The following is an 11,108-nucleotide window of genomic DNA, read 5'->3' as shown; positions in this document are numbered from 1 at the left end:
AATCCTACGCATCATTGTAGATCCTGGGTGGCCTAAACGATCATGCCAAAGTATAAATGTTTTTGGATCAACGAACTTCTGGTTCGATACTGCGTAGGTTTTAATTACCTTTATGATTGTATAATATAATCCAGATGATAAAACAAATAATTTTTCTAGTATAAGTCTTCTTCCGGAGGCATTACTAGTTATATAGATGAATTCTGCACCATTTTCACTCATGGTTTCAAGATGATAACCATTTCTTTTTATATTTTTAAAACTCAGTAGATTTCTTCTGGATCTATTTAAATATAATGCATCATTGATGCTTAATTTGGTCTTGTTGTTTAACATAATTGTGGCTCTTCTAGAACCTTCTATCTGATTAATTGATCCTGATATGGTATTTACTTTAGCTTCAATTAATGCTAAAGTCAAGAAAAATTTCTTTTCCTTGAGAATTGTGTGCATTGTTGTACTATCCATCAAACACATGTCTCTCACATCAACTTTTGAAGTCAACGCTTCAATTTTAGAGTCTATTTCCTTTTATTTAAAAATTATGTTAGTTATAACGTACACAAAATATTGAAAGAAAAAGAACATGATACTAAAAGACAAAATAATATTTATAAGGCCAAACGACTATTTCCCACCCAAGGTTTAGTGTTTCTCAAATGTCCCCCCTTTAACTATGGAAACACCAAACACCCACCCATGACCGGTTAGATTTAACCAAACCCTAACGGTGGTAGGGGTAAAATCGTCATTTTTGCTATAATATTAAAAATAAACTAAAATAGAATCTAATTTTGCCCCCCTAAACTTTAAAAACTAAAATTTTCCCCCAGCCTAAGTTTTAAAAAATCGCAGTTTCACCCTAGGGTTTGGTTTTGAAATCTCCGACGACCGTTCCGGCTCCGTTGCCGACGGTCTCTCCCTCCCGAAGCAGCCTCTCCTTCTGGCGAATGTTTTCCTCCTATTTGGAGGCTCGATCGACGTCGAAAACGGGAAGAGGGACGAAGAACTTCGTCGGGGAAGACGAAGTTCTTCGTCTCCCCAAACGAAGACAAAGCCGTCGTCTTCGTCTGGAAAGATGATCGTCCTCCCACTGGGACGACGATCGTCTTCCCAGACGAAGACGACGGCTTCGTCTTCGTCTGGGGAGACGAAGAACTTCGTCTTCCCTGACGAAGTTCTTCGTCCCTCTTACCGTTTTCGATGCCGATCGAGCCTCCAAATGGGAGGAAAGCATTCGTCGGAAGGAGAGGCTGCTTCGGGAGGGAGAGACCGTCGACAACAGAGTCGGAACGGTCGCCGGAGATTTCAAAACCAAACCCTAGGGTGAAATTGCGATTTTTTAAAACTTAGGCTGGGGGAAAATTTTAACTTTTAAAGTTTAGGGGGGCAAAAGGAGATAAAATTTTTAGGCGTTAGGGTTTGGTTAAATCTAACCGGCCATGGGTGGGTGTTTGGTGTTTCCATAGTTAAAGGGGGTACATTTGAGAAAACGCTAAACCTTGGGTGGGAAATAGTCGTTTGGCCTATTTATAACTCTAAAATAAATATATATGATGGACTTATAAAAATCTTGGGCATCTTTGTCACTATTCAAGTGACCCATATTGTTATTATTTGAAAGAGGATTTGAAACATCAAGAATTATTAGATCGACAAAATCTAACTTATTAAAAATTTAATTATTATAGGTGTTTAATATAGATCCACCCAATGTTTGTGTGTACTATAGGTACACCACTAATGACATTTATAACCATACTTATTGTTTTGTGGTTTACTCTGCTTTATAATTTACTTCATCTCAGTCTTGGTCCACTTCTGGTGGTATGATTGAGATTTTCTATTATTTCTCACATCCATGATAACTACTTCTGGTAGTTGCGTTCACTTCAGATAATGATATAATACTTATAGGGCGAGTTACTCATACTCATGATAATTACTTCAGGTAGTTGCGTTAACTTTAGGGAATTATGTATAACAAGAAAATATTAATTCAGAATTTTCTTTTCCGATATTGCTACTATAGGGGCATAAAATAAAATATGAAGAATATTTTATCTTTCACATTCAAGAAAAGATTTTGAATATCGTATAGTTATAATAAATTATAGAGTAATTGGAAATATTACTGAATCTGATGTTCATATCTATTTTTTAAATTTCTCCACAAATTTAATAGATTTATTATTATATTCATATTTCGGCTTGCAATCCTTCAGGGATATGATGCCGAAAAATAATAGCCTTTATTTGTCCTTCTAGGATATTTTATTTAGTTAGTTTTTCAATGCTCATAAATTTTAGGTGGAGACTCATGCAAAAAACCCATTTAATATTATCTATCCAATTTTAGGAACTTTAGGTTCAATTATTGTCATATTTACAAAATAGTTGATTTTATAAGTGAAATATTAGGACTAATCTTTTTAGAAACTTCAAGTTCATATGTTATCTCATATTTACAAAACTTCTGGTTTTGTAATTAGTATTCAGAATATTATAACACGTATTCTAATTATATTTTGGACTTCAAATCCATATTTTTCACACTTTATACAAATTTCAGGTTGCAAAGGTTATATCATTATTTTAAAATAAAAACTTTGATGAAACTTAAGACTTTCGGCTCATATATATGTATTGTCATGATTTTACAAACTTCAAGTTGCAAATCGTAAAACTTGGAACTTCGAGGCCATATATATATATATTCTCACAATTTTACAAACTTCAGGTTGTAAATCGGATATAATTATCATAATAAAAATAAAAATTCAAATAAATAAATATTCAAATAACTAAAGATGCAAATAAATAAACATTCAAATAAATTGAATACAATTACTATAATAAAAATAAATATTCAAATAATATTAGGACTTCTGGTCCAGATTCTTGGTTTTGATAAGCTTCAGATTATAAATGATATTTATGACTTCAGGTTACAAATGATATTTATGACTTCAAATGTAAATTTATGATTTCGTAAACTTCAGGTTACGAATAATATTTAGGATTTTAGATCCAGATTTATGATATTCAGAACTGCAGGTCCAGATTCATAATTTTATAAATCTCAAGTTACAAATAAGATTCAAAACTTCAGGTCTAGATTTATGATATTCCAGACTTCAAGTCTAGATTTACAATATTCCAAACTTCAGGTCTAAATTCATAATTTTGTAAACTTCAGGTTACAAATAATATTCAAGACTTTGGGTCCAGATTTATGATATTCCAGACTTCAGATCTAGATTCAAGGGTTTCAGAACTTCAGGTCTAGATTTACAATTTTATAAACTTTGAGTTACAAATAGGATACAATTATAAAGAAAAATTAAATAGAAGCATAACAAAAATTAAAAAATAACTGAGATATTCGTATTTATAATATATAAATACTATAATGATATAATAGAAAGATTATAATATACCTAAACTAATAACGTGTTATAAATTTAATTAGCAAATATGAAATATAAAGAAATGAAAGAAGAATTGAAGGAAGTGAGAAAGATTTGAGAGAGTAATTTTATATAAGATCCAGATGAAGAGAAGAAATTTTGCTGCCCTCCAGTCAACAAAAATGTCAATTTTCCAAGCTAATTTTCCAAGGCATTTAATGCCTTCCCATTGTCTTTTGGCCAAAGTCAAATGCATGCGGTGAAAAAATCCACCATGTATAATAACGTGTAGCCTTTTTGGTCATGGATTTATAGAAGTACCAAATATTAATAAATCACTCAACCTGGGTAAGAAAAGAGACAAGCCAGGGTAGGAACAAATATTTATAATCATGTTTGAATTATGAATCTTTTGATTATCCTATTTTAGTTGTAACTCTTCAATAAATCCTATAATTATAAAGATTCAATTGAAGATGAGGGATTGAGATTGAGAGATCTCTACATATACATATGGTTACATAAGTTCATACACTTATATAAGTTAATATCTAACTTTGTGAATGAGTTGAACCGCATTAAAAATCTTATGTTTCAGTTCCTTTATTTTTCTTTTTTTTATATTCATATCATAAAGTAATGATCATCAAACATAGCTTGACATGTACAAGATTTGAATCACAACGTGTTCTTATCAAAGGAATTTCAATTATGTTTTATAGGTGTGTGATTTTTTTTGTATACCGTATATATTTTTGGGTATTTTTAATATCAATGATAATATATCAGATATTATTTTATTTTTAATTAAAAATATTTAATTATATTATGATATCTAATTAATTATACCTAAATTGATACTTTTTATATATACAAAATTCTATTGTTTGAATAAATAAATTTCATATATAGTGTACTAGAAATATCAAAGAAGGTACCATCCATACATAAAAATAAATATTAATATATGAATTAATGTCAGAACAGTTGAAAAATAATTTTCAAACGAATTATATTTGAATTTTCCGCAAATGCATAGAACATAGCCATAACGTGTGTAGCAAATTTATAGTTTCAACCAAGTTCATTGGAAAAAATGGGAAAAGGACAATTTTCCATATAAACTTTAATTGAAATTCAAAATCATACTCAAGATAAATAAAAAGTTTGAATATTTACTTATAAGCTAATTTTTATCCAAATTTTTAACTAGAGACAAGGGTAAAATTCATATTTTATCCATAAATCCTAAAACCTAAAAAATTTATATAATTTTTCCTCTTAATTTATAAAACTCATATTTACTTCTCATTATTAAACTTAAAAAAATTCACTTTTCCCTCTTTTTCAAATTTCATCTCTAATGACTTAGAGAATTGATCATTGATCGAGAAGAAACAAAGTTCAAGGACAACAAAAGATGACGTTTCATCATCCAGATCGATAAAAGATGACGCTTTCGTCGTCGTATTGTCCAAATAACATGATGAAGGATTATGCTTCGTCGTCTTTTGTTTCTTTTTGTTGATCTAGATGATGAAGGGTTATCCTTCATCATCTTTTGTTATCAAATCTAGAAAATGGGTTAAAAACTTTAGCTGTTAGTCAGAATGATAGTGGTGAGTATAAAAAAACAAAAACAAAAAAATCTTGTAGACTGGGGAAATGGCATTGAAGATTCTGTGAAGAACTGGTAAGAAGTTATGGACAGGTTCTTTGCGGTAACAAGTACTGCAAGAGAGATTACAAATTCAGAGGACTTAAAAGGGAATTGAGGTGGTTGTATTATTAGCGCCTTTTATTTCTTGAAGGAATTACAGTTTTTTCCATTATGATGTTGATTCATTTTATATGGGAATCTGCAGAAACGAAATTTCTTGTCTTTTTTTGTTTTTTCTGAAGAAAGAGATGAGAACTGAAAGTTATTTGTGTTGTTAATTGGCTTCTTCATTAATAAAAGGATAATGACCGCGTTGAGAATGAATAGTTATTTGCTTATAAATGAATTATGAATTGTTTGAAATGTGGGTTCTGCAGGTTTTCCCATTTTAGGACATGAAAAAATTATTTTCATTGATCAGTATGTTACTCTTTCATCACATGTACATAGCATTTACCTCTGAAATTTTGACAAAATCAACTGACATATACAATTATAAAACAAAAATGATACTAAAAATAACAAGCACCTTCCCTTCCAGGTAAATTTATTGTCAAGAGTATCTGCTGAAGCCTTTGGTAATGGCAACTTGTATATTTTATATGTCTTTGTCTTCATCTTCGTCATAGTTGAAAGGTAAAGGTACTGACTTGAATGCGCGGAACTTTCCAACATTGTTCAAATGCTCATTCTCCAACCTGCCCAGTTACAAAAAAGTTAAATTGACATGAAATATTGAGCATGTGATGTGACTGCAAATCTCCTTAATTTACCTGAAGAAACTCCATATGCCCCTACGAATGATTTCAAGGCAGGCAACAGTTGCAATCAAGGTGTTTCTATGCATGAAACTGAAGTCAAACTTAAGTACAGTCTGCATCCAGGCAAATCTCAGAAGAACATTCAATGCCATGGCTATGAAATATACACTCTTGTTAGGTACAAGGAGCTTGTCTCTCAACCAGCGGTTCTTTGAATGGCGATTAAGAAGTCCCCAGTCAAATACAAGGTCCCAATATGTAGCAATGATGGCTGCAAGAACAGAAAAAGTCCAGGCTAATACTTCCCAACCCTTTCCCCCGTCAAGTTTCAGAGCAGTCCTCATGCAAACCGCTACAATAGTCAGGAAATATTTGATGCCATTGTATCCTTGCATTGGATCTTTCTCCTCGAAAAGGCGTCGAAGACACTGAAAATTAACAGTTGCCTTGTAAATTTCCTGATCAAGTTTTATGGAGCAAAACAGACTGAAAGTAAAGATTTTGTTCACCTGGAGGAGGCGAGACGTGTATGGAATCACAGCAACGATGAAATTAAAAGTCTTGAATACAGGACTTTCACTGCAGTGGTTCGTGCGAAGTCTAACATCTCCCCATCCATAGTAGCAGATGTAGAACTCCAAACTTCTAAGGGCTTGCACCTGAAAAAAAATCAAAGATTGAAAATTTTAATGATAAATTTGAACATTTTTATAATTGACACATACCCATTGCATAATCCATTTCACAAACCTGGCTAGTAAACTGATCTGCCAAGAAGAAATCTGGGAGGGTTACCTGCAATGGAAGAATTTCACAGGTAAATAACTCTTTCTTTATAGTTAAATTTCTTGATTTCCCATTTTAAATCTGACAACTATTACTTTACCTTGTAGAGAGGAGCAGCAATACAGTGGAACAAACATACTAAGAAGAAGAATCGACTTGAGCGATACAAGATGTTGAATGGAAAGAACAATGCAACTAGCAGAACCTGCAAACGCAAGTATACAAATAAATTAATAATGATTTGAGTGTAAATTTGTGGAAGTTCAATGAGCAGAACAGTAGAGAAAAAACAAGTTCGATTATGTTTACCAAAACCAAGATCAAAGGCAGAGATTCAGTCAATGTATTGTAATCTTTTGTCTGTGGGTCTATCTCCATATCAAGGTTGCCAAGCACAGTGAGTAGAGCCAGTACAGATATACCAAAACTCACAAGTAGAACTTGCCGATAGCCCAACTCTGTTCCTCGCTTGAAACCGAATATGAAGGAATAGTTGACTCGGTACCGCCTCCAAAAATATATATTGGCAGCGTACATGAGCATGTGCAGGACAATATATATAAACAAGCTGCAAAACATTTTGTTTCATAACTTGTCAAGCATGTACATTCTGTAACCCAGCTTGATGAAGACGATTCTCGGAGGCTAAATCTTGATCGTTACCTGTAAAGAGGAAACATGTTGTCCATGTACTGTTTCTGTCCTTCCTTGCTCAAGATATCATGGGTACGAATGATTAAAATGAGGGCTATTATGAGAGCAACTGTGCAGCCAGCGAAAAAACCTGCAAAATTAGCCTTGAAAGTGTGAATATTTAAGCTGTTTAGTGGGCTTGATCGAGTTGAAATAAGAATTTTACCCGTAGAGAATGTTGTTCTATGTCTTTCTCTCTTGGCTGTTGGTCTTAAGATGTTCATGCCTTTACTTCGGTTTGAATTCGAAAAATGCTTGATGAATGTAGCTTCCACTCTCTCCATAAGCTTGGAAACCTGTAATATCACATCCCAGATTATATTTTTATTAATTTAAGGCATTAAAGTAGTGGCTCCCGATAATTAATTGAGCAAATACATGCTTCTAAAAGCCTACCTCCTCAGAGCTGCCAAGGTAGGAATTATCCACCATCTTCATGTAAGATTTTGATGCATTTCTTGAAGTGATCTGCAAGATTTCAGGCAGTAGTTTGGATTAATTAAGTCCATCATCACTGAATATGGAAGCGCAAATGGGCTTTTAAGAGAGATATATATACCTTATCGTATTTCTTCATAATCTTTGAAAACGCCAGTGTATTTAAGAAGCTGTTTCATACATAAATAGAAGGATCAGATTTATATTATATTGAAACCAAAAGTGCAGACATGATGAAGCGACAGTCGGCATTAGCTTACCAGTAATTCTTTAGAAGACGAAGCTTTTGGTAAAATTCAACAAAAGCCCGCTTAAGTTGGTCTTCAACTTTTCTCAGATTTTCTCTGCTGAATTTAATCTCAGTCTGGTGAGGAACCCCGAGGACACTCTTGATAGTGGAACGAGGAGTTTCTTTTGTGTTGTTTATTTTCACCTTCTCAAGTATTTCCAATGGAGCCGGTCTACGTTTAGGTGGCTTCACCTCCAAAGGTTTTTTATGCTCTTCATGAATCTTCTTCTGCATATTATTCTTCTGTTTAATCTCATCTTCATCATGACTTGATTCATCTAACTGCCCATGGCTGCTCTCCCCACACTCTTCAATCACATCCATGGGGGCTTGTCTTCCTGCAAACACAGGAATTGATTAATAACATAATCCAAACTTAAAAACTTGATTAATATTAGAAAATAATCAAACTTACTGCTTGCTCTAGCTCCAGCTGGAGTAGAAATGGAAATTTCAGTGGCAGAAGCTGCAATATCTGAAGCCAAACGAGTCATCTCCACCGTCCGGTCGAAATAAGCGGCTGGTGGATTCTCCACCTTAATTCTGAAAGCAATCAGAGCATCCATTTGCTTGTTTAAAATAGCGGCCTCCTTGAGCACCTCTTGCACCTTGGACTTATAAAACTTGTCCACCTTATTGAACTCATCATCAAGCCTTCTAAAATACACCAACTCATATTCTCCTCCTTCATCCGAAGACATAAGAAACGTGGTCTCGTAACTACGATCCCCATTCTTGCTTACCGAGTTCACCAAAATGGGATGGCTTTCGATATCCGATGAAGAAGATGGGCTCACAGGATTATGTCTCTGCGACTGCGTCAGCCCACTGAAAGCTCTGTATAGAGTCAACTTCCGTTTTAGCCCACCGGGGGTGGCCGGCGGCCTAATAGTTTGCTTAAAACGTTGGATTTCTTTCAAAAGGGCTTTGAGATAATCGTAATCCATGTATGCCTCTTGCCATTCCGGCACCATCTGCGATGAAAACTCTTTTCCAAACTTCATAATTTTCGGCTGGTTTGGCCAGAACTAGTTAATGAACTTGATAATGATTAAGACAATAGCTAAGCAACCCTTGAAAATATGCAATGCGTATCGTCTCGGGTTGCAATTGTTGAGACGTGAACAAGAAGAAAGCGGAAATATCGGTGAGATGCCTACTGATGCATAAATGTATATATAGAGGTAAAAGAGAGAGACCCATTCTGTAAATAATCATTATGACCAGGGACTTTATTCTTTTCCATGGTTGAAAAATCTTTGTAAAAGCTTGCAACCTGTGAAAGCGGCCGCCATTGATGGACAAATTGCTTTTAATGGAGAGTTGCCCAAGTAAGAGCTGCGTGGGTTCCTTCCTTTTTCTATATATTTTACATGCACGAGGCCAACTTCAGTCTTCACTGTAATTGTTAATTGACTAATTCCACCACAGGGTTACGTGTAATTTTTTTGGTCATGGATTTATAGAAGTACCAAATATTAATAAATCACTCAACTTGGGTAAGAAAAGAGACAAGCCAGGGTAGGAACAAATATTTATAATTATGTTTGAATTATGAATCTCTTGATTATCCAATTTTAGTCGTAACTCTTCGTAAGTCCTATAATTATAAAAACCCAATTGGAGACGAGGGTTTGAGATTGAGAGATCTCTACGTACACATATGGGTACATAAATTTATAAACTTATATAAGTTAATATGTAACTTTGTGAATAAGTTGAATGGTATTAAAAATCTTATGTTTTGGTTCATTTATTTTTCTTCTTTTTATATTCATATCACATAGTAATACTCATCAAACATAGTTTGACATGTATAAGATATGAATTATAATATGTTCTTGTCAGAGAAATTTTAATTATGTTTTATAAGTGTGTGGTTTTTTTTGTATACCGTATATATTTTTAGGTATTCTTAATACTAATAATAATATATTAGATATTATTTTATTTTTAATAAAAGATATTTAATTATATTATGCTGTATAATTAATTATACCTAAATTGATACTTTTTATATATACAAAATTTTGTTGTTTGAATAAATAAATTTCATATGTAGCGTTCTAGAAATATCAAAGAAGGTACCATCCATGTATAAAAATAAATATTAATATATGAATTAATGTCAGAACAGTTGAAAAATAATTTTCAAACGAATTATATTTGATTTTTCCGCAAATGCGTAGAACATAGCCATAACGTGTGTAGCAAATTTATAGTTTCGACCAAGTTCATCGGTAAAAATGGGAAAAAGACAATTTTTCATATAAATTTTGGTTAAAATTTATAATCATACTTACAATAAATAAAAAGTTTAAATACTTACTTATGAATTAATTTTTGTCTAAATTTTTAATTAAAGATATGAGTAAAACTATTATTTTATCTATAAATCTTAAAACTTAAAAAATTTATATTATTTTTCTTCTTAATTTAAAAAACTCATATTCACTTTCCATGATTAAACTCTGAAAAAATTATTTTTCTCTTTTTTCAAAGTTTCATCTCTAATGGCTTAGAGAATTGATCGTTGATCGGAAAGAAACGAAGGTCAAGGACAACAAAAGATGACGTTTCATCATCCAAATTGACAAAAAGAGACAAAAGATGATGTCTCCATCGTCGCATCGTCCAGATGATATGATGAAGAACTACATTTCGTCATCATTTATCTCTTTTTGTTGATCTATACAATGAAATATTATTCTTCATCATCTTTTGTTACCAAATCTGAAAGATAGGTGAAAAATGTTAACCATCAATCAAAATGATAGTGGCAAGAGAAAGAAAGAAATTCTAATCTAAAAGGTAAAATAATATAAATTTTAAAGTTGTATAATTTATAGATAAAATAATAATTTTATCTCTATTTTTAATTAAAAATTTATATAATAATTAATTTATGAATAAGTATTTAAATTTTTTTCCCATTAATAATATGATCGGAGTTAGGGTATATTTTGGGTGGAAATAGTGCTTTTCCCGGTAAAAATTAGGTTCATAATTTCACATTGGAATTTGGAATTGAAGCAGTCGCGGTTGACCACACGGCCTCACTATTAACTTGT

General features: G+C 32.5%; 1 protein-coding gene across 1 annotated transcript; it reads right to left on the bottom strand.

Annotated features, from left to right (window-relative positions):
* Positions 1 to 5,456: 5,456 nt before the first annotated feature.
* LOC123213158 (phosphate transporter PHO1 homolog 3-like) lies at positions 5,457 to 9,136 on the bottom strand. The gene is made up of 12 exons (XM_044632534.1): positions 8,453 to 9,136; positions 8,009 to 8,375; positions 7,870 to 7,918; positions 7,707 to 7,778; positions 7,477 to 7,606; positions 7,281 to 7,401; positions 6,927 to 7,185; positions 6,718 to 6,822; positions 6,582 to 6,626; positions 6,341 to 6,490; positions 5,844 to 6,259; positions 5,457 to 5,768 (listed from the first exon to the last, which is right to left on the bottom strand). Exons 1-12 carry the CDS (start codon positions 9,039 to 9,041, stop codon positions 5,669 to 5,671), a joined length of 2,403 nt encoding a protein of 800 aa, XP_044488469.1. The 5' UTR covers positions 9,042 to 9,136; the 3' UTR covers positions 5,457 to 5,668.
* Positions 9,137 to 11,108: the final 1,972 nt, after the last annotated feature.

Source organism: Mangifera indica, chromosome 4 (assembly GCF_011075055.1).
Source record: "Mangifera indica cultivar Alphonso chromosome 4, CATAS_Mindica_2.1, whole genome shotgun sequence".
NCBI lineage: Eukaryota > Viridiplantae > Streptophyta > Magnoliopsida > Sapindales > Anacardiaceae > Mangifera > Mangifera indica.
The sequence above is the reverse complement of the archived record's forward strand: the minus strand, read 5'-3'. Positions and strand labels throughout refer to the sequence as shown.